Genomic DNA, 23,729 nt, shown 5'->3' with positions numbered 1-23,729 from the left:
GATGTTCAAGCTAGATTTAGAGAAGGCAGACGAACCAGAGATCAGATTTCCAACATCCGTTTGACCATCGAGAAAGCAAGAGAGTTCCAGAAAAATGTCTGCTTCTGCTTTATTGACTACACCAAAGCCTTTGACTGTGTGGATCACAACAAACTGGAACATTCTGAAAGAGCTGGGAATACCAGACCACCTGACCTGCCTCTTGAGAAATCTGTATACAGGTCAAGAAGCAACAGTTAGAACTGGACAGGGCACAACAGACTGGTTCCAGATCGGGAAAGGAGTATGTCAAGGCTGCATATTGTCACTCTGCTTTTTTAACTTATATGTAGAGTACATCATGTGAAATGCTGGGATGGATGAAGCACAAACTGGAATCAACATTGCCAGGAGAAATATCAATAACCTCAGATACGCAGTTAACACCACCTTTATGGCAGACAATGAAGAAGAACTAAAGAGCCTCTTGATGAAAGTGAAAGAGGAGAGTGAAGAAGTTGGCTTAAAACTCAACAATCAGAAAACTAAGATCATGGCATCCGGTCCTATCACTTTATGGCACATAGATGGGGAAACAGTGGAAACAGTAAGAGACTTTATTTGTGAGGGGCTCCAAAATCACTGCAAAATCGTGACTGCAACCATGAAATTAAAAGATGCTTGCTCCTTGGAAGAAAAGTTATGACCAACCTAGACAGCATATTAAAAAGCAGAGATATTACTTTTCTGACAAAGGTCTATTTAGTCAAAGCGAAGGGCGGTGGCCAAGAGGAGTTACCCCACGTCCGAGGTCAGGGGCAGCGGCCGAGAGTACCAGACTGCGATGATGCAGGAACAGCCGAGAGGAGCTACCCCATGCCCCCACGCCCGAGGCCAAGGGTGGCGGCTGGGAGGAGCAACCCCACGTCCAAGGAGCCGTGGCTGCGTGGGCGCAGGAAGGCCTAGAGGAGCTATCCCACGTTGAAGGTCAGGAAGGGCAGCGGTGAGGAGATACTCCTCGTCCAAGGTAAGTAAGGAGCAATGGCTGCGCTTTGCTGGAGCAGCCATGAAGAGATACCCCACGCCCAAGGTATGAGAAACCCAAGTAAGACGGTAGGTGTTGCAGAGGGCATCAGAGAGCAAACACACTGAAACCATACTCACAGAAAACTAGTCAATCTAATCACACTAGGACCACAGCCTTGTCTAACTCAATGAAACTTGCCCGTGGGGCAACCCAAGACAGGCGGGTCATGGTGGAGACATCTGACAGAATGTGGTCCACTGGAGAAGGGAATGGCAAACCACTTCAGTGTTCTTGCCTTGAGAACCCCATGAACAGTATGAAAAGGCAAAATGATAGGATTCTGAAACAGAAACTCCCCAGGTCAGGAGGTGCCCAATATGCTACTGGAGATCAGTGGAGAAATAACTCCAGAAAGAATGAAGGGACGGAGCCAAAGCAAAAACAATACCCAGCTGTGGATGTGACTGGTGATAGAAGCAAGGTTCGATGCTGTAAAGAGCAATATTGCATAGGAACCTGGAATGTCAGGTCCATGAATCAAGGCAAATTGGAAGTGGTCAAATAAGAGATGGCAAGACTGAATGTCGACATTCTAGGAATCAGCGAACTGAAATGGACTGGAATGGGTGAATTTAACTCAGATGACCATTATATCTACTACTGTGGGCAGGAATCCCTCAGAAGAAATGGAGTGGCCATCATGGTCAACAAAAGAGTCCGAAATGCAGTACTTGGATGCAATCTCAAAAACGACAGAATGATCTCTGTTCGTTTCCAAGGCAAACCATTCAATATCACAGTAATCCAAGTCTATGCCCCAACCAGTAACGCTGAAGAAGCTGAAGTTGAACGGTTCTATGAAGACCTACAAGACCTTTTAGAACTAACACCTAAAAAAGATGTCCTTTTCATTATAGGGGACTGGAATGCAAAAGTAGGAAGTCAAGAAACACCTGGAATAACAGGCAAATTTGGCCTTGGAATACAGAATGAAGCAGGGCAAAGACTAATAGAATTTGCCAAGAAAATCCACTGGTCATAACAAACACCCTCTTCCAACAACACAAGAGAAGACTCTATACATGGACATCACCAGATGGTTAACACCGAAATCAGACTGATTATATTCTTTGCAGCCAAAGATGGAGAAGCTCTATACAGTCAGCAAAAACAAGACCAGGAGCTGACTGTGGCTCAGACCATGAACTCCTTATTGCCAAATTCAGACTGAAATTGAAGAAAGTAGGGAAAACCACTAGACCATTCAGGTATGACCTAAATCAAATCCCTTATGATTATACAGTGGAAGTGAGAAATAGATTTAAGGGCCTAGATCTGATAGAGTGCCTGATGAGCTATGGAATGAGGTTCCTGACATTGTACAGGAGACAGGGATCAAGACTGCTGCTGCTAAGTTGCTTCAGTCGTGTCCGACTCTGTGCGACCCCACAGATGGCAGCCCACCAGGCTCCCCCGTCCCTGGGATTCTCCAGGCAAGAACACTGGAGTGGGTTGCAATTTCCTTCTCCAATGCATGAAAGTGAAAAGTGAAAGTGAAGTCGCTCAGTCCTATCCAATTCCTAGCGACCCCATCCCCATGGAAAAGAAATGCAAAAAGCAAAATGGCTGTCTGGGGAGGCCTTACAAATAGCTGTGAAAAGAAGAGAAACGAAAAGCAAAGGAGCTAAGGAAAGATATAAACATCTGAATGCAGAGTTCCAAAGAACAGCAAGGAGAGATAAGAAAGCCTTCTCCAGTGATCAATGCAAAGAAATAGAGGGAAACAACAGAATGGGAAAGATGAGGGATCTCTTCAAGAAAATCAGAGATACCAAAGGAACATTTCATGTTGGCTCGATAAAGGACAGAGATGGTATGGACCTAACAGAAGCAGAAGACATTAAGAAGAGGTGGCAAGAATACACAGAAGAACTGTACAAAAAAGATCTTCACGTCCCAGATAATCACAATGGTGTAATCACTGACCTAGAGCCATATATCCTGGAATGTGAAGTCAAGTGGGCCTTGGAAAGCATCACTACAAACAAAGCAAGTGGACGTGATGGAATTCCAGTTGAGCTATTCCAAATCCTGAAAGATGATGCTGTGAAAGTGCTGCACTCAATATGCCAGCAAATTTGGAAAACTCAGCAGTGACCACAGGACTGGAAGAGGACAGTTTTCATTCCAATCCCAAAGAAAGGCAATGCCAAAGAATGCTCAAACTACCGCACAATTGCACTCATCTCACACGCTAGTAAAGTGATGCTCAAAATTCTCCAAGCCAGGCTCCAGCAATATGTGAACTGTGAACTTCCTGATGTTCAAGCTGGTTTTAGAAAAGGCAGAGGAATCAGAGATCAAATTGCCAACATCTGCTGGATCATGGAAAAAGCAAGAGAGTTCCAGAAAAGCATCTATTTCTGCCTTATTGACTATGCCAAAGCCTTTGACTGTGGGGATCACAATAAACTGTGGAAAATTCTGAAAGAGATGGGAATACCAGACCACCTGATCTGCCTCTTGAGAAATTTGTATGCAGGTCAGGAAGCAACAGTTAGAACTGGACATGGAACAACAGACTGGTTCCAAATAGGAAAAGGAGTTCGTCAAGGCTGTATATTGTCACCCTGTTTATTTAACTTATATGCAGAGTACATCGTGAGGAATGCTGGACTGGAAGAAACACAAGCTGGAATCAAGATTTCCGGGAGAAATCTCAATAACCTCAGATACGCAGATGACACCACCCTTATGGCAGAAAGTGAGGAGGAACTAAAAAGCCTCTTGATGAAAATGAAAGTGGAGGGTGAAAAAGTTGGCTTAAAGCTCAACATTCAGAAAACGAAGATCATGGCATCCGGTCCCATCACTTCATGGGAAATAGATGGGGAAACAGTGGAAACAGTGTCAGACTTTATTTTTCTGGGCTCCAAAATCACTACAGATGGTGACTGCAGCCATGAAATTAAAAGACGCTTACTCCTTGGAAGGAAAGTTATGACCAACCTAGATAGCATATTCAAAAGCAGAGACATTACTTTGCCAACAAAGGTCAATCTAGTCAAGGCTATGGTTTTTCCTGTGGTCATGTATGGATGTGAGAGTTGGACTGTGAAGAAGGCTGAGCGCCAAAGAATTGATGCTTTTGAACTGTGGTGTTGGGGAAGACTCTTGAGAGTCCCTTGGACTGCAAGGAGATCCAACCAGTCCATTCTGAAGGAGATCAGCCCTGGGATTTCTTTGGAAGGAATGATGCTAAAGCTGAAACTCCAGTACTTTGGCCACCTTATGCGAAGAGTTGACTCCTGAGTCAACTCTCAGGAGTTTGAGTAAACTCTGGGAGTTGATGATGGACAGGGAGGCCTGGCATGCTACAGTCCATGAGGTCTCAGAGTCGGACATGACTGAGAGAGTGACCTGAACTGAAAGTTAAATGGTCTTCATCTAAATTAATGATTTCCAAGCACAACACTGCAAGAAAATGGGAAAACATTTTTATAACAATTTTTTGTAAAAGTAAATAATACAATTTACAGAATTACCCAAGGGACTTCCCTGGCAGTCCAGTGGTTAAGACTCTGGCCTTAATTGTGCTTCCGCTGCAGCGGGGTGTCATGGCGCAGGTCAACCCCTGGTCAGGAAACTAAGGTCCCTCAGGCCGTGCACCAAGGCCAGAAAAAAAAAATCCCGCAAGGAGCCCAGTGCAGCCAAAATTAGTTAATTAAAAAAACCCAGAATTACCCTGTACTTTGTAGTTATCGCTCTCCTACTTTGTTTAAGTTAAGGATAAGTTAAAAGTCTTTTGTTTTATGAAACAGCTATGATGAGACGTGGTGGAGGGCGGCAGTTGTGGGTTTTGCTGTTGACTAATGACTTTTCATACTCAAACAGAGAGGTGGCAAACTAATATTGATTTCCACATTTTTGAAAGTGCTATAGGACCATGTTACCCCAAATGCTTGGAAACCCTAACCTGGCTCCAGGTCTTTGTTTCAGAATTGAAAATTATTTGACTTTCAGGAGTTAAATTGCTTGTCCAAGGACACACGACCACTGCACATCCACTGTGAGAATTCAGCTCTCAGCTCTCACAACATGCCTCATTCTTTAAGTGCAGAACTTTCTTTCTACTGAAGGAAAGAGGAATCTATTTTCCATATAACTTTTGAAGAAAAAGTAAAAGTGAAGTCATTCAGTTGTGTCCAACTCTTTGCGACCCCATGGACTGTAGCCTACCAGATTCTTCTGTCCATAGGATTTTCCAGGCAAGAATATTGTATAAGTTTTATTCATTTATAATAAACATATTACAATCCTCCCAAATGATGACTTTAACTCTATGGAAAAAGTTGATTATAGATCTTCTAAAGATTTTAAAAATAGGTTTCCTACATTTAAACATTTCATATTTTCCATTTATTTTCAAATAAATTTATTTTCATTAAAAATAATATTGTTTGCAAAAACTCTAGAAAATATAGACATAAAAGCCCTGTAATTCCAGAGAGAATCATATTGCTACTTTAGTATAGTTCCTGCTAGATATTTTTCTGTGTCCATTTTGCACAGTTGAAATTATATTGCATATTTCCTATTTCTTCATTTTACTTATTTCAATTTTTAAGAAGTAGTACATTCACATAATTTAAAGCTCAGTGAAGAGCATTTTCTGACCTCTGCCTTTCTATCATCCAGTTCTTCTCCCTAACAAAAATTAATATTTCCAGTTTTTAAACTTTTTGATATGTACATCCTTGTAGAGATATTTCATGAATTGTGCTCAGGTTCTTTTGCTTAATATTAAGACATATGCATTTCCCAATCTTTCGTAAAAATCTTATTCTTCAGGGGCACATAATACTTCATTATGTAAATATACCACAATTTATTTAGTCATGGTTACATATTAGACATTAAAATTATTCTCAGCTTTTTTTTCCATAACTTTGTATATCCTAGTGCTTAAGCTAAAAGAATGCATTGACCTTTTCCTTTTAGAAATTTTAGGACTTTGGCAATAACTTTCCTTGAACTGATTAAGTTCATTTTACCTCTATCCCCAAAAGCAAGTCTATTGCTTCTTCTGCTGAAATTAGTCAGCCAACCTGGGGTTGAAACAATCTTGTACCCAAATGAACTGACCTCAGGTGGATACATCACAATGTCTATACTCAAGGAAAAACATCCCCTGCTCAGTGTTCCATGAAAGGTGAACACTGGTAGAAAACACTTTGCAGGAGAAGATGGACAAGCTCTGAGCATCTAATGTGAAGCACAGTGATCACAGCTGCTAATATAGTCGGGTTTCCCGGGTGGTGAAGAATCCACCTGCCAATACAGAAGTGGGTTCCATCCCTGGTCGGGAAGATCCTCTGGAGATGGAAATGTCAACCCTCTCCAGTATTCTTGCCTGGGAAATCCCATGGACAGAGGAGCCTGGCAGCTACAGTCTGTGGGGTCGCAAAGAATTGGGAAGGACTGAGTGTGCACACACATATAACAATAGTTAGACCAGTTTACATTTCTGTATAATACTGAATACACATGAATTAGAGTCACTAGGCTTATACACGCCTAATACATATGATTTATGAACCTCATATACTGATTAATGGCCAAGTGTTTCTACTCAAACTGAGACCTCACCAGAACCAATTAATCTTAACGATTTCAACTTCCAGTTAAAAAAGGAATACGTTCTGGGGCTCTAATATAGAGTAAGGCCACTACATTTAGTAACAGTGTCAGTCAGTCAGTCAGTTCAGTCGCTCAGCCGTGTCCGACTCTGCAACCCCATGAATCGCAGCACGCCAGGCCTCCCTGTCCATCACCAACTCCCGGAGTTCACTCAGACTCACGTCCATCGAGTCAGTGATGCCATCCAGCCATCTCATCCTCTGTTGTCCCCTTCTCCTCCGGCCCCCAATCCCTCCCAGCATCACAGTCTTTTCCAATGAGTCAACTCTTCGCATGAGGTGGCCAAAGTACTGGAGTTTCAGCTTTAGCATCATTCCTTCCAAAGAAATCCCAGGGCTGATCTCCTTCAGAATGGACTGGTTGGATCTCCTTGCAGTCCAAGGGACTCTCAAGAGTCTTCCCCAACACCACAGTTCAAAAGCATCAATTCTTTGGCGCTCAGCCTTCTTCACAGTCCAACTCTCACATCCATACATGACCACAGGAAAAACCATAGCCTTGACTAGATTGACCTTTGTTGGCAAAGTAATGTCTCTGCTTTTGAATATGCTATCTAGGTTGGTCATAACTTTCCTTCCAAGGAGTAAGCGTCTTTTAATTTCATGGCTGCAGTCACCATCTGTAGTGATTTTGGAGCCCAGAAAAATAAAGTCTGACACTGTTTCCACTGTTTCCCCATCTATTTCCCATGAAGTGATGGGACCGGATGCCATGATCTTCGTTTTCTGAATGTTGAGCTTTAAGCCAACTTTTTCACCCTCCACTTTCATTTTCATCAAGAGGCTTTTTAGTTCCTCCTCACTTTCTGCCATAAGGGTGGTGTCATCTGCGTATCTGAGGTTATTGAGATTTCTCCCGGAAATCTTGATTCCAGCTTGTGTTTCTTCCAGTCCAGCATTCCTCACGATGTACTCTGCATATAAGTTAAATAAACAGGGTGACAATATACAGCCTTGACGAACTCCTTTTCCTATTTGGAACCAGTCTGTTGTTCCATGTCCAGTTCTAACTGTTGCTTCCTGACCTGCATACAAATTTCTCAAGAGGCAGATCAGGTGGTCTGGTATTCCCATCTCTTTCAGAATTTTCCACAGTTTATTGTGATCCCCACAGTCAAAGGCTTTGGCATAGTCAATAAGGCAGAAATAGATGCTTTTCTGGAACTCTCTTGCTTTTTCCATGATCCAGCAGATGTTGGCAATTTGATCTCTGATTCCTCTGCCTTTTCTAAAACCAGCTTGAACATCAGGAAGTTCACGGTTCACATATTGCTGAAGCCCGGCTTGGAGAATTTTGAGCATCACTTTACTAGCATGTGAGATGAGTGCAATTGTGCGGTAGTTTGAGCATTCTTTGGCATTGCCTTTCTTTGGGATTGGAATGAAAACTGCCCTCTTCCAGTCCTGTGGCCACTGCTGAGTTTTCCAAATTTGCTTGATTAAACTCCCCAATAAAAACACTTAAAGGCCGTCATATGGAATTTAAAGATAAAATTGCTGCTTATGAGAGACATATCTAAAACATAAGGATACAGAAAGTTTAAAAATACAAAGATGGAGAAAGATTTATCTATCATATAAACATAAATTTTTAAAAGTTGGTTATAGGTATCTTAATATAAGCCAAAATAGACATAAAGTCAAAAGCATGATTAGTATGTTGGACTTCCCTGGTGGCTCAGATGGTAAGGCGTCTGCCTACAATGCGGGAGACCTGGGTTCAGTCCCTGGGTTGGGAAGATCTCCTGGAGAAGGAACTGGCAACCCACTCCCGTATTCTTGCTTGGAAAATCCCATGGATGGAGGAGCCTGGTAGGCTACAGTCCGTGGGGTCGCAAAGAGTCAGACACGACTGAGCGACTTCACTCACTCACTCACTCAATAATAAAATGCTTCATTTAGTAGCAAGATATAACAGTTTATACTTGTATGTACCTAATAAATAGCTTCAAAACATGTAAAGTAAAAAATAACTGGACTAAAAAAACATAAAAACAGATTCATAATCAAATTTAGGAAATTTTAACACACCTATCCTGATAGATGATTTGAATAACATAAATACTAAACCTGAATATATATTCATATATAAAATTCATTATAACATATATCCAAAGGATTGAAATTCTATAGATTATGTTCTTTGACTACAATGCCATTAAATCATAAATCAAATAACAATAAAAAACCTAGAAAATTTCTCTATTTTAAGATTAAAAGCATACTTCTAATAACCCATAAGTCAAAGGAGAAAACACAGTGGAAGTGGAAATCAGGTTTGAACTTAATGAAAATTTAAATTATCAAGACTTTGGGGATGCAGAGGAATTTATAGGTTTAAAGACATGCATTTGGAAAGACTAAAAGTCAATGAACAAAGGCATTTAAAGAAATTAGAAAAATAATGGCAAATAAAACTCAAAGTGAAAAGGAGATAATAATGGAAAGAGCGTAGTGAAATAGAACAGAGACTAGATTCTCTGATAGCCAAACAGAATCAAAGACGTCCAAAGTCGGTATTTTCAAAAGACTAATAAGTGAATACAGCGCTGGCGAGACTGATAAAAGAAGTCACACAAAATGTGAAAAATGAAAAACAGACTGACCCTAATAATATTAAAACCTTCTGAACAATTTCATGCCATTAAATGTGAAAATTTCGATAAATGGATACATTGACATAGGAAGAAATAGAAAACCTGAATATTCCTTCATCAGTAAATTTGAATCTATAACTTTAAGCCTTTCAACAAGAATGCTCCAGGACAGATGACTTTACAAGCGCATGCATACAGATGATAAAAGAAGAAATAATGGCATTTATACAGAAACTGAACGCTGGGAAGGAGGAAGTGCATGTCAGCTCCTCTTCTGGGAGATGTATAACCTCGCTGTCAAATCCTGACAGGAACATATGAAAGGACAATTCCAGGCCAAGCTTCCTCATGAACATGGATTCATAATCCACATCATTAGCATAACAACATTAGCAATGTATAAAAGCATGATACAGCCAACCCGAAGTTTTGGTTTATTCCAGAAAGAGAAAATTGATTTAAAATTAAGAATAATTAGTGCAAGTCAACATGTTTATAAAATGAAGGGATGAAATCATATGATCATTTTAACAGAAGATAAAATTCAATATCCATTCACAATTTTAAAAGTTTAGAAAATTAGTATCAGAAAATAATTTCCTTAATCTGATTAAAGATGCCTATAACATTTCTTTAACAAATATCACTCTTAATAGTGAAAACTTTCCCCCAGTAATTAAAATCAAGAAAAGATGTCCACTCTGGCCACTTCTATTCAGTGTTGCATTGGAGGTCCTAAAGGTGCTGTTCATCACCTCAGATCAGGCTGGGCATGCGCTGGGTGTCAGCAAAGCATTCACCAAAATTTATTTGGAAATAAGCTGATACCTAAAAAATAAGCATTGAAGTTAAGGTAATAGGGTAATCATTCCCTACCTTTGCCCCAGCCACCTGTTCTTCACAGAGCCAAGCTTTTCGAAAATATGGATCAGATCATTGCTCAAGACACCCAGGGCGTTTTCATGACCCCCCAGACTTGCCTGACTGCTAATTCCATTCTACGTTCTTCTTCTGGTTCTCTGCATGCCAGCCCCAGGAGCTCTTTTCGGATTCTCAAAGACCTGCTCCTTCCACGTCTAGACCTCTGCACACATTCTTTCCTCAGCCTGGGGCCATCTCCACCATCTTCTTACCTAGTTCATCCTTTAGATTCTAGCTCGTTAGCTTTGTTACCACCTAATCAAAACTCAAAAAAGTCCCAGTAGTAATGTGCATACCTGGCACCCAGACCTTGCTTCCTATTAATGATTCTTCAGAAAGAGGAACCATGGCTACCTGGAAAAACGGCTGGTTCTAGAACTGGTGCAGAACATATGCAAGTTGAGCCTGGAGCATCTAACAATGTCAGGAAGTAAAGAACCACACACACACACACCCATCCCACAGGAGCCAAAAAGAGCTCCAAGTGGCCCAGGTTGGAACAATCAGAATAACACCACAAGTAAGGAAGTGTGTATTACAACCCTGAGTACAAAATAAATATCTGGGAATTCATGATCAAAGAAATGACTGAATAAATTAGGAAGTGTGGGAGAACTCTGTGCAGAAGAAGTCCAGGTAATTTTTGCAGACATCCTGCCTTCGAGGAGGAGGATGGGTCCTTGCTTGTTGCGTGTGTGTTGCCCGTTGTAACTCCTTCCCAAACAGGCAGAACTGAAAGGGTGGGGGAAGTAACTTTACTGGGGAAGCCTGCCAAGCCCTGTGTTAACCAGATGATCAAGGTCAACATCAGCAGTGAGACGTTGTGCTGATAGTCTGTGCTTTTGATATGATGAGAAAGGCATCGTACCTCTGTGGTCTCCTCTTCAAAACACATAACCCAGTCTAATTATGAGGAAAACACCAGACAAATCCCGTTTGAGGGCCATTTTACACAATATCCAACCAAGACTCTTCAAAAATGCCAAGATCATCAGAAACAAGGAAAAAAAAAAAAATCTGTGAAACTGTCACAGCCTAAGGGGATGCAATCATCAAGTGTATGCAGGGACTTGAATGAGACCCTGGAACAGAAAACGGACATTAGGAAAAACTAGGGAAATCGAAATAAAGACCTTAGTTAACAAAAATGTATCGGTGTCGGCTCATTAATTGTGGCAGGTGTGCCATGCTAACGTGAGGAGTTAATAATACGGGAGGGACTTCCCTGGCAGTCCAGCGGTTAAGGCTCCTGGCTCCCAGTGCTTAGGACACAGGTTCGATCTCCAGTTGGGGAACTACGATCCTCCATGCCACAAGATGCGGCCAAGAAATAAATAAGTAATAAAAATAATAATGGGGGAAATGCTGTGGGGAATATGTGGGAATCTTCATACTATCATTGCAATTTTTCTGTAAATCTAAATTCATGATAAAAAAAAAAACTATAAAAAACAGCTGCATGCGTGCTAAGTTGCTTCACTCATGTCTGAGTCTTTTCAACCCTGTGCACTGCAACCCACCAGGCTCCTTTGTCCATGGGATTCTCCAGGCAAGAATACTGGAATGGGTTGCTGTGCTCGCCTCCAGGGGATCTTCCCAACCCAGGGATCGAACACAGGTTTCTTATGCCTAACCTGCGTTGGCAGGTGGGTCTTTACCACTAGTGCCACAGGGGAAGTCCTGAACAAGCCCCGAATACTAACAACATATGGGATACTCCCCACCCTCCATAAATTATTCCGTTGTCTTCAAGTATTGGCTACAATAAGGAAATATTCTTAAGCTGGGGAGTGGGTACACAGGTCTTTTAAAATTATTCTTTAAGTAATTTCAGTTCAGTTCAGTTGATCAGTCATGTCTGACTCTTTGTGACCCCATGAACCGCAACACGCCAGGCCTCCCTGTCCATCACCAACTCCCAGAGTCTACCCAAACCCATGTCCATCGAGTCAGTGATGCCATCCAACCATCTCATCCTCTGTCGTCCCCTTCTCCTCCTGCCTTCAATCTTTCCCAGCATCAGGGTCTTTTCAAATGAGTCAGCTCTTCGCATCAGGTGGCCAAAGTATTGGAGTTTCAGCTTCAACATCAGGAGAATTTTGAGCATTATTTTACTAGCATGTGAAATGAGTGCAATTGTGCGGTACTTTGAGCATTCTTTGGCATTGCCTTTCTTTGGGCTTGGAATGAAAATTGATGTTTTCCAGTCCTGTGGCCACTGCTGAGTTTTCCAAATTTGCTGACATATTGAGTGCAGCACTTTCACAGCATCATCTTTTAGGAATTGAAATGGCTTAACTGGAATTCCATCACCTCCACTAGCTTTGTTCGTAGTGATGCTTCCTAAGGCCCACTTGACTTCACATTCCAGGATGTCTGGCCCTAGGTGAGTGATCATACCATCGTGATTATCTGGGTCGTGAAGATCTTTTTTGTACAGTCCTGTGTATTCTTGCCACCTCTTCTTAATATCTTCTGCTTCTGTTAGGTCCATACCATTTCTGTTCTTTATTGAGCCCATCTTTGCATGAAATGTTCCCTTGGTATCTCTAATTTTCTTGAAGAGATCTCTAGTCTTTCCCATTCTATTGTTTTCCTCTGTTTCTTTGCATTGATCACTGAGGAAGGCTTTCTTATCTCTCTTTGCTATTCTTTGGAACTCTGCATTCAAATGGGTATATCTTTCCTTTTCTCCTTTGCCTTTCACCTCTCTTCTTTACACAGCTATTTATAAGGCCTCCTCAAACAGCCGTTTTGCTCTCTTGCATTTCTTTTTCTTGGGGATGGTCTTTCTCCCTGTCTCCTATACAGTGTCATGGACCTCCGTCCATAGTTCATCAGGCACTCTATCAGATCTAGTCCCTTAAATCTATTTCTCACTTCCACTGTATAGTCATAAGGAATTTGATTTAGGTCATACCTGAATGGCCTAGTGATTTTCCCCACTTCCTTCAAGTCTGAATTTGGCAATAAGGAGTTCACGATCTGAGCCACAGTCAGCTCCCAGTCTTGTTTTTGCTGACTGTATAGAGCTTCTCCATCTTTGGCTGTAAAGGATATAATCAATCTGATTTCAGTGTTGACCATCTGGTGATGTCCATGTGTAGAGTCTTCTCTTGTGTTGTTGGAAGAGGGTGTTTGCTATGACCAGTGCATTAAGTCATTTAGAATGTGTAATATTTCATTTTTAAAGGCTAAACTATAAGGCAATCGTATGCAAGTAAAAATGTTGATTCCTCCCATGATGGCTACTTCAATGTGTTTTTTTGGTGGGTATCAAATTGTTTGAACATAGCTTTTCCGTAATCCAGCTCTTCTGGTGTCTGAGCATGTCTGGAGTGTCCACGGGCTGAGGGACACTGTCTTTGGGGAAGCAGCAGAGCAGACTCATGGCCAGGTCATGTGTGCTCACAATGCAATTTCATTTTATAACCACAGTTTTTCCTGACAATTTAAAGCTTATCTTTTTTTTTTGCAATAGAAGATTAGTTGCTTGAGAGCAGGGATGATTGTATATACACTGATTAGCAAGGAGCCTGGCACACAACATGTGCTTAGTCGCTCAGTTGTGTCCAACTCTTTGGGACCCCATAGACTTCAGCCCGCCAAGCTCCTCTGTCAATGGAATTCTCCAAGTAAGAAAACTGGAGTGGGTTGCCACTCCCTTCTCCAGGGGCTCTTTCCAAGTCAAGGATTGAACTCTGCATTGCCGGCAGATTCTTTCCCAGCTGAGCCACCAGGAAGCACCGTGGCACACAGCAAGTGGCCAAGAACTATTTCCTGAATGAATGACTGAAGGGTGGTAACAAAGACGCTGAGCTCGGACAGCAGAGGTACCCAGGTGCTGCTGTGCTGAGTCGTGTCCGACTCTCTGCGGCCCCGTGGACTGCAGCCCACCAGGCTCCTCTGTCCATGGGCTTCTCCATTCAGGAACCCTAGAGGTGTTGCCATGTCTTCCTCCAAGGGATCCTCCTGACCCAGGGAGAGAACCCGAGTCTCTTGCGTCTCCTCCACTGGTTCAGTTCGGTTCAGTTCAGTCGCTCAGTCGTGTCCGACTCTTTGTGACCCCATGAATTGCAGCACACCAGGCCTCCCTGTCCATCACCAACTCCCAGAGTTCACCCAGACTCACGTCCATCGAGTCAGTGATGCCATCCAGCCATCTCATCCTCTGTCGTCCCCTTCTCCTCCTGCCCCCAATCCCTCCCAGCATCAGAGTCTTTTCCAATGAGTCAACTTTTCGCGTGAGGTGGCCCAAGTACTGGAGTTTCAGCTTTAGCATCATTCCTTCCAAAGAAATCCCAGGGCTGATCTCCTTCAGAATGGACTGGTTGGATCTCCTTGCAGTCCAAGGGACTCTCAAGAATCTTCTCCAACACCACAGTTCAAAAGCATCATTTCTTCGGCTCTCAGCTTTCTTCACTGGGGGCTCAGACGGTAAAGCGTCTGTCTACAATGCGGGAGACCTGGGTTCGATCCCTGGGTCGGGAAGTTCCCTGGAGAATGAAAAGGCAACCCACTCCAGTACTCTTGCCTAGAAAATCCCATGGACGGAGGAGCCTGGTATCCATGGGGTCGCAAAGAGTCGAACACAACTGAGCTTTCACTTTCCTTTCATGTTTCTTCACAGTCCAACTCTCACATCCATACATGACCACAGGAAAAACCATAGCCTTGACTAGACAGACCTTTGTTGGCAAAGTAATGTCTCGTTTCTGAATATGCTATCTAGGTTGATCATAACTTTCCTTCCAAGGAGTAAGCGTCTTTTAATTTCATGGCTGCAGTCACCATCTGCAGTGATTTTGGAGCCCAGAAAAATAAAGTCTGACACTGTTTCCACTGTTTCCCCATCTATTTCCCATGAAGTGATGGGACCAGATGCCATGATTTTCATTTTCTGAATGTTGAGCTTCAAGCCAACTTTTTCACTCTCCTCTTTCACTTTCATCAAGAGGTTTTTTAGTTCCTCATCACTTTCTGCCATAAGGGTGGTGTCATCTGCATATCTGAGGTTATTGATATTTCTCCCGGAAATCTTGATTCCAGCTTGTGCTTCTTCCAGCCCAGCGTTTCTCATGTTGTACTCTGCATAGAAGTTAAATAAGCAGGGTGACAACATACAGCCTTGACGTATTTCTTTTCCTATTTGGAACCAGTCTGTTCCATGTCCAGTTCTAACTGTTGCTTCCTGACCTGCATACAGATTTCTCAAGAGGCAGGTCAGGTGGTCTGGTATTCCCATCTCTTGAAGAATTTTCTAAAGTTTATTGTGATCCACACAGTCAAAGGCTTTGGCATAGTCAATAAAGCAGAAATAGATGTTTTTCTGGAACTCTCTTGCTTTTTCGATGATCCAGTGGATGTTGGTAATTTGATCTCTGGTTCCTCTGCCTTTTCTCAAACCAGCTTGAATATCTGGAAGTTCATGGTTCACGTAGTGCTGAAGCCTGGCTTGGAGAATTTTGAGCATTACTTTACTAGCGTGTGAGATGAGTGCAATTGTACGGTAGTTTGAGCGTTCTTTGGCATTGCCTTTCTTTGGGATTGGAATGAAAACTGCCCTTTTCCAGTCCTGTGGCCACTGCTGAGTTTTCCAAATTTGCTGGCATATTGAGTGCAGCACTTTCACAGCATCATCTTTCAGGATTTGGAAGAGCTCCACTGGCATTCCATCACCTCCACTAGCTTTGTTCGTAGTGATGCTTCCTAAGGCCCACTTGACTTCACATTCCAGGATGTCTGGCCTTAGGTGAGTGATCACACCATCGTGATTATCTGGGTCGTGAAGATCTTTTTTGTACAGTCCTGTGTATTCTTGCCACCTCTTCTTAATATCTTCTGCTTCTGTTAGGTCCATACCATTTCTGTTCTTTATTGAGCCCATCTTTGCATGAAATGTTCCCTTGGAATCTCTAATTTTCTTGAAGAGATCTCTAGTCTTTCCCATTCTGTTGTTTTCCTCTATTTCTTTGCACTGATCACTGAGGAAGGCTTTCTTATCTCTCCTTGCTATTGTTTGGAACTCTGCATTCAGATGCTTATATCTTTCCTTTTGTCCTTTGCTTTAGGCAGATTCTTTACCACTGCCTCACCTGTGAAGCCAGAGAAGGCAATGGCACCCCACTCCAGTACTCTTGCCTGGAAAATCCCAGGGACGGGGAGCCTGGTGGGCTGCCGTCTGTGGGGTCGCACAGAGTCGGACATGACTGAAGAGACTTAGCAGCAGCAGCAGCACCTGTGAAGCAGAGTTACCTGGACCTGTAAATTCTAGTGTCCCCACTTACCAGAACTGGGGACAACCATTGTGCCTATTCCAAAAGGTGATTTATGGAAAGATAAGGCTTCTTTGTAAATGTTAGCTATAATTTTTATTAGGTGCTATTGAATGAAAGAGGTTAATATCTGCAAAGGGCTTGTAACAGTTCTGGCGCAGGGCAAGTCCTTTTTGTTTGTATTTATTCATTTTTTTAATATTGCTGTTTACCAAATTAAACTATATTCACTTTGCACAGTCTGCTAGGGATATTCTTTGGAAATGCTTTTACATTCTTTGGAAAGAGAAGGCCTAAATCCTCATTAGTTCAAAATATATTACTCTATAATACATGTTAATTCAGAAAGGAGCCTGGTCTGAACACCTTTGTAGCATTTATGGAGAAATAATTTGTTCTGCAAAAAGGGGATCATTAAGAAAATGGTTTTAGAGTACTTTGGCTAGACCATTCATATATAATTAACAATCCAACTTTGCAGGGGTTTGTTATTCATCTGCCAAACAGTGGTTTTCAAATTCTTTGGTCCTGATCAAGTGTAAGAAATGTCTTTTACATTATGACCTAATGTATAATAATATATGTATGTACGAATGTGGGTGTGTATATACCCATATGTGTGTATATACATATATATAAACATATACGTATTTATCTATATTTTTAAAATATGTGTTTATTTAATGGAAGCAATAGTCCCCTGGGAAGATCCCCTGGAGAAAGAAATGGCAACCCAGCCCAGAATTCCTGCTTGGGAAATCCCACGCACAGAGGGCCTGGCGGGCTACAGTCCGTGGGGCCACAAGAGCTGGACGTGACTCAGCGACTACGCAGGAACGTCGTCCCTACTGGAGCACGGACGCACTCTCACTCCTTTTCCAAGTCCGTCCCATTCTATCCGTCCTGTCTCACTTCAGAATGCTAATCAAGACCTACTAAAAGAATCTAAAGAGCCACTACTGGCTTGAAATCTGTAGCTTGATTAAAAAAAAACAAAAACCCCACCACCACCACAAAGAAAACTGCTCTAAACCAGTTCTTCTCAAACTTCAGTGTGCGTCAGAATCGTCTGGAGAACTTGTTCAACAGATTGCTAGGTGCCAGTAGGCGGCTGGTGGCAGAGAATTTGTCCTTCTAATAAGATTCAAGGTGAATCTGTTGCTACTGGTCAGGGGACCACAGTTTGCACACCTCTGCACTGGGCAGTACTGGTGATTGAGAAATATCAAGCCCCAGGATGCATTTCTGTTTGTGGGCGTGGTCTAAGTTTTATTTTCAAATTCATTTACTCTTTGCTTTCGGTTTCAGCCCCCACCTGCTCTGTTCCTTAGCATATTCTGAGTCCCACTGCTTCCTTTGCACCTGGTGTTACCAGTCAGACTGTATGTACTCATCCCTGCCCACTTGCTCTTATTGATAATCTCTTTCTCTCTAGAAAAGGCCAGAAGGTAACAAGATTACTGGGATGGTCTCCCCTGAATGACAAACATAATGACCCAGCCATCACAATAATTCAGGGGACATTTACATTTGACGTTTTTTTCAGGAATCTAAAATGAATTAGTTACTGCCCTGTTATAAAGTCAACTGAGATGGTCTCCCCTGAATGACAAACATAATGACCCAGCCATCACAATAATTCAGGCAACATTTACATTTGACGTTTTTTTCAGGAATCTAAAATGAATTAGTTACTGCCCTGTTATAAAGTCAACCGAATGTCAAGGCAATGTCTCGAGGCTGTGTACTCGTTATGAACTTTAGTTCTGTTCTCCTTCCAGAAGGTGGAACAATGTATAAAGTTACAAATGAGAAATTTTATTAGTCTTGATCAATTGCTTCCATCAAAGAAAGATACCAAAGACATATAACAAGGATTCTTTTGGTAGAATCAGCTTTGGCTTAAAGATAAAAAGGAATTGTGGTTAAACACTAAATCTAGTTGAGGAAGAAAATAACCCTTGACTGTAAATTGATGAGGTTTGACCAATGGTGGAACCTCAGCCTAAGAGGAAATTGGTGAAACCAGATGTGAAGAAGTCTTAGAATTGCTATCGCTAGGGCGAAGAAATCAAATAGTCATAGCATTTGGCCAGGCAACATGGCAGCCGGATTAGGCACTTGTTCCCACATGAAGGAGAGAATAAAACCTGGAATGAAGAAGGACGAAGGCAAGGAGAAGTTGCTGGTTGAAATGGGGAAACTGACGATTTGGCCAGGGAGGGAAACAGCAGCTGAAATCAGAAAACCGAGGTTGCTGGTTGTCTAGAAAAGCAGAGGCCACTGGTATCCAATTCAAGCTTTCAGGGAAGGCTTGGTTGGCTCTAAATTCAGAGAAGGGCCTAGCACCTGAATTCATTTTGTGAGTTTCCTGTGTTTCTCTGTTTTGCTTTGTAAGGCCTGAAATTGTCTTACTTTCTTTTGAGTGATTGAGATAGGAATTTCCCCAAGTTTTATGGATGAATACTCTATAACAAGAATGGCATTTAACTTCTCTTTCGGCTCAGTATGCACAAGCCAATGAACTTAGGTCACTTCTTGATAAAAACTACAGTTAAATTTTAGGTTTTTGTGGAGGTAGCCAAGATAGATTTTGCTTTGGGGGGTGCATAATGAAGGGGATCATTATCGGCCCTTTTCCAAGCCACCCAACCTTAAAATGCCTCCAACTCTGAGAGCAGTGGTTGCTAGAGCTTGGCTTCTTTTGTCTTTCCTGTCCCATCCCCCATCTCCTTTTGGGAGACTTGGGATTCAAATGTAGATGAAATGCAGATTCTTGGGAGAACGGAAGAAGTGATTGGTTGGGATATCGAGCGGGGAAAGCAAAGAACTTCTAATTTAAGATATTAGCCATTGTTCTGCCAGGATGCGGAGTGGCTTTAACTCCTCATCAGAAGAGTCTTGCGTGGTGCCAACTGTCCGTTATCCATTGTCCGTATAAATTTGGAAAAGGAGTGAGCTGGTGTCTGCTGGTATCCACCACACACTCACCTCAGGTAAGAACTGAAGCTTAGAACCGGTAGATGTGTGTTTTGATCACACGTGTCCCTCTTCTTCCTTCTCGACATTTCAGTAATATTTAAGATTTGTGTATTTCACTAGTACAAACTGTTGTGCCGCGTGTATTTTTGGTACAATGCGGATATCTTCCTTGATGAGTTTAGGGGATGTGATTGCACTTTTATTCTCAATTCACCGAGAAAGGACTTTGACAGCACCCACACACGTGGTCATGGTAACTACTGCAAAACTTCACTTTTTGATAAAAGGTGGTATAAATTTAAAGCCATTAAATGATCTTGGACATATTTGCTTCTGTTATGGGCACCACTAAGATGTTTATATTTAAAAAGAGAGGGGAGAGAGTAGAATTTGCTTAAAAGTAAGACAGATTGAACTAACGAGGTGAAATACACAAACAAGACAGTATTAAACAAACCAGTGGTGTTTCAGGTGGATGAGAGGAACAAAGTGGACAGCTGACCTCAGTTTCTCAGTCACTGGTTGGGCACTTCAGTACAGGTCCTCTCTGCCTTGTTCTTAAATTAAGATGGAAACCGGCTAATCATGGGAGGAGAGAGAGAGATGAGTTTAGGGGAATGGCTTGCTTACTCCTGGTGTGTTACCGAGGTGACTTCTACCTAGCGGTTACTCTTAATATTTATGCTGGTCACAGCAGCATAAATAATCCAGGTCATCAGGCTTGAAGGTCCGTATACATCCGCTTTTTGGAGTTACCTTTTTTTTTTTTTTTTTAAATGCTGTAATCCCCCCTTCCTTTTTCCCCACAGTGAGGGAAGTCTTGTGTTAGGGTCGCATGTGTATCAAATGGACTAGCCCCAAATCTGAGAGTAGCAGTTGTGGATGTCTTCACAGCCTCCTGTCTTCCTCCCCTCCCCTCGGTAACAGTGGGGGCTTTATATTTATTTCGGTCTGTGACTGTATAGAGGTTTCTACTTAAGATGTGTGTGTTCATTTTATACTGAGGGTCCCTCTTTTTTTTTATTCGTGTTTTATTGGGCTTGTGTGACTCTGAACCACCTCCTGCAAGTCTGGGACCACTGGCATAGCTGGGCGACCACCCCTTTGAGACTTGGAGGCTACAGGGTGCTAGTCCTTGCCTTCAAGGAGCTTACAACTACGGTTGATGAATTTGTGTGCCAGAGAGGCGATAAGCAGATGTAGCAAATAACACGTTCAGTGAAAGGAAAAGAGATGCTCGTGTTTGGAGGGGAGAGAGAATTGGCTGGGCGGTCGAGAAGGTGGAAACTTTGCGATACTGTTGTCAAGGCTAAGATAATGGAATCAGAGCTGTATTAGGTGTCAGGGGCTTTGCTGTGGACGCCCAGATTCCAATTCACAGAATAAAAACCCTGTTTTGCAGGTATAGTGTGGGGGCTGGAGAGTCAAACTTGAAGATGCGATCTGGGAGAAGGTCGTAGTCTAGAAACGGGGGATGGGAGAGAAGAGTGGACAGAACAGAGTCCGCAGAGGTGAGCGCCGAGAGGCTGCGGTGACTCAATTCGGTCCTGGAAGTCAGAAGGCTTTGCTTTTGGGGTGACGTCGGAGCAGGAGTTCACGGTTGAAAGGGGGGGGCATTCCAGGTAGAGGGGGTGCAGGCGGCGTGGAGACAATGGTGATTCGACTTGAAGTGACTTAAGGGCAGGCGCTGCGCTCGTTCGTGGGCGTGGGAACGCTGGAATTCCAATTCACGGGGGCGGGGGGAAGCTTCTTTTGTAGGTAGAGAACGGTGTGGCAAGGACAGCGGGGTGTGTGAGAAGCCTTTTGGTCATTAAACTGCGTACGGGGCACCATCGAATGGGGTTTGAAGAAGGAAACTTTTGCTTTTCAGAGGTCGGTTTCTAGTTCACCGGAGCCCGGGGCACCAGGAATGGGGCGGCCGGGGAGGATGCACCGGGGACGGAGAGGGCTGGGTTCGATGGGGGGCCACGTAAAGCGGCCTGTCCGCAGGGCCTCGCGAGGTCCCCTTCTCCTCGCAGGGAGGCTGGCGGTCGCCGGCCGTTTGGGGCAGTCGGGCCACGCAGCCTCTTCTTCGTTCCGCAAAGATGGGGAGACGTCCAGGGTCCCGGCAGGTGTGCCCAGGGGGCCGGTCCACGATGTCCCTCTCCCGCGGCGAGTGCAGGGGGAGCCTGCCCATCGCCGGTCACCGAGCTGTCCCCGCCGTCCCCACCCCGCCCCGCCCAGGAGAACCACGACTGACAGCCCCGTTCTCTTGGAACCCAGACTTTTCCCCGGAGCCCGGCCCCTCCTCCCAGCTCCTCTTCTGGGGAGGCGGGCGCTCTAGAGGAACAGGGAGGCCCGGCGCGGGGGAAGCTGCGGGCCGGGCGCAGGCGGCCGCGCCCTCGCGCCGCCCCGGCCCCCGCCCCCGCCCCCAGCCTGCCGCCGAGCGGGCGCGCGCTCCGGCTCCGGGTCTTGGCAGCGGCCGCGGGGGAGGCGGGCACGTGGAGGGGCGGGGGCTCCACCTGGCCAAGCTGCCGGCCCTCGGCTGGCTGGCCCGGCCCGGACGAGCTCGGCGCGCCACTGCCGTCGGGGCGGCGGGCTGCGGGCGCCGGGCGGCGTGGCCCCGAGCCCAACCCTGGGCCAGCCGGTGCCCACCCCCGTGCGAGCCGCGGCCTTCCGCCCCCCACGTCGAGGCGGGCGCGCGGCCCGGTCCGACCTCCGGGGGCCCCCGGCGCGAGCAGGCCACACCCCCTCAGGCCACGCCCGCCTACAGGCCCCGCCCTCGCGCGCCGCGGCCACGCCCCCACGTCGAGGCGGGCGCGCGGCCCGGCCCGACCTCCGGAGGTCCCTGGGGCGAGCTGTTCCCGCCCTCTCCCCGCCCCCGCGCGCCGCGGCCACGCCCCCCACGTCGAGGCGGGCGCACGGCCCGGCCCGACCTCCGGAGGGCCCTGGGGCGAGCAGGCCCCGCCTCCGCGCGCCGCGGCCACGCCCCCCACGTCGAGGCGGGCGCGCGGCCCGGCCCGACCTCGGAGGGCCCTGGGGCGAGCAGGCCCCGCCCCCGCCCGCGGCCCCGCCCCCGCCTCAGGCCCCGCCCCTTCCTGCCCGCCCGCCTGGCCGCCGAGCCCCAGCGCGGCCCGCCGCTCCCCGCGCCGCCCCGCCCGCCTGCCGCCCCGCCCCGCCCCCCCCGCGCGGGCGGCCCGAAAACCCGGAGCGCGGCTCGGCCGGGCCGGGCAGCCGCACTGGGCATGCTCAGTAGCCGGGGCAGGTTTTTCGGCCGCAAGTAGGAAGCTTTCTGCACTACCGCGGAGAGGGGGAGCCGCGGAGCCCGCGCGCCGCCGTGCACCGCCGCCGCGCCCGCCCCAGCCCGGCCCGGCCCCGCGGCGGCGCGATGAGCCCAAGCCCCAGCCGGCCCGCCGCGGAGTGAGCGCGGCGCGGAGGGCGCGTTGCGCAGCTGCTCCTGCGCACCGACCCGGCCGGCGGCCCGCAGCGGCGGGAGTGAGCGCCCGCCCGCCCGGCGCCGCGCGGAGCAGGAAGCGCAGGCCACGCAGGGACCCGACTGGAACAAAGTGTGGGCCGCCGGCGGCTCGGCGCCTCGCCGGCCCTGCCCCGCGCCGCGCGCCCCGCCGCCCGCCATGGCCTCCGAGGAGCTGTACGAGGTAGCTCCCCTCCCCCGGCCCCCGCCCCGGCCGCGGGTTGCTGGACGGAAGCGCGCGCGCCCGAGTTTGCGGGCCGGGGGCGTCCCGGCCGCCGGGCCGAAGCGCGGACGGGGCCGGAGAGCCGGCGGCTGGGCGCGGGGGCGCCCGGCCGAGCGCTCCAGGGTGGGGGGCTCTCGCCTGCGTGGTTGGGGGGTGGGGGGGCGCGAGGACGAGTGCGACTGTCTCCCGACTCTGCTGCCGGCCCGAGCGCTGCCCGACACCGCGCCGAGAGGGCCGAGCGTTGACCGCATGCTCTAATTAGGTTTGGTATTGTGACCGGAGCCAGGAAATTTAAACCTAACGCGGATCCAACCGTCATTCATTTTTGCGCCGCGGTGGTGCGAGCTTCGAGAAGGGGGCTCCCGTCGGAACCGCGAGTTCTGGGCCGAGGGTTTGCCAGCGTCGACTTGGAGCGGTGCGGTTGTCGGTTTGGATCTCCAGGCGTGTCTTGTGCGCCCCGATGTAACTTCTTGACTCGTTGCAAAGTCGACTTCCTGGGGAGTGCAGACGCTTGGAGAGCACTCTGTGCTTTCGGGTGCGTGTTTGTAAATACAGCTTCGTAAGAGACTTCACTT

The 23,729-nt window shown here is 46.0% G+C and overlaps 1 protein-coding gene across 3 annotated transcripts in view; it reads left to right on the top strand.

Annotated features, from left to right (window-relative positions):
• The window catches only part of CDYL (chromodomain Y like), a 156,744-nt gene that overhangs the window by 38,187 nt on the left and 94,828 nt on the right, over positions 1-23,729 (top strand). The window contains exon 1 of one of the 3 annotated variants that reach the window (XM_061398956.1): positions 23,005-23,115. The exons of the other annotated variants lie outside the window; for them this stretch is intronic. Coding sequence (XP_061254940.1) covers positions 23,092-23,115 — 24 coding nt within the window. The 5' untranslated portion in view covers positions 23,005-23,091. Of the gene's footprint in view, positions 1-23,004; positions 23,116-23,729 lie in introns of those variants that run through there. 3 annotated transcript variants of the gene reach the window in all.

The sequence above is a fragment of the Bos javanicus genome, chromosome 23, assembly GCF_032452875.1.
Source record: "Bos javanicus breed banteng chromosome 23, ARS-OSU_banteng_1.0, whole genome shotgun sequence".
In the NCBI taxonomy this organism is placed as follows: domain Eukaryota; kingdom Metazoa; phylum Chordata; class Mammalia; order Artiodactyla; family Bovidae; genus Bos; species Bos javanicus.
This window is presented reverse-complemented; position numbering and strand designations above follow the sequence as displayed.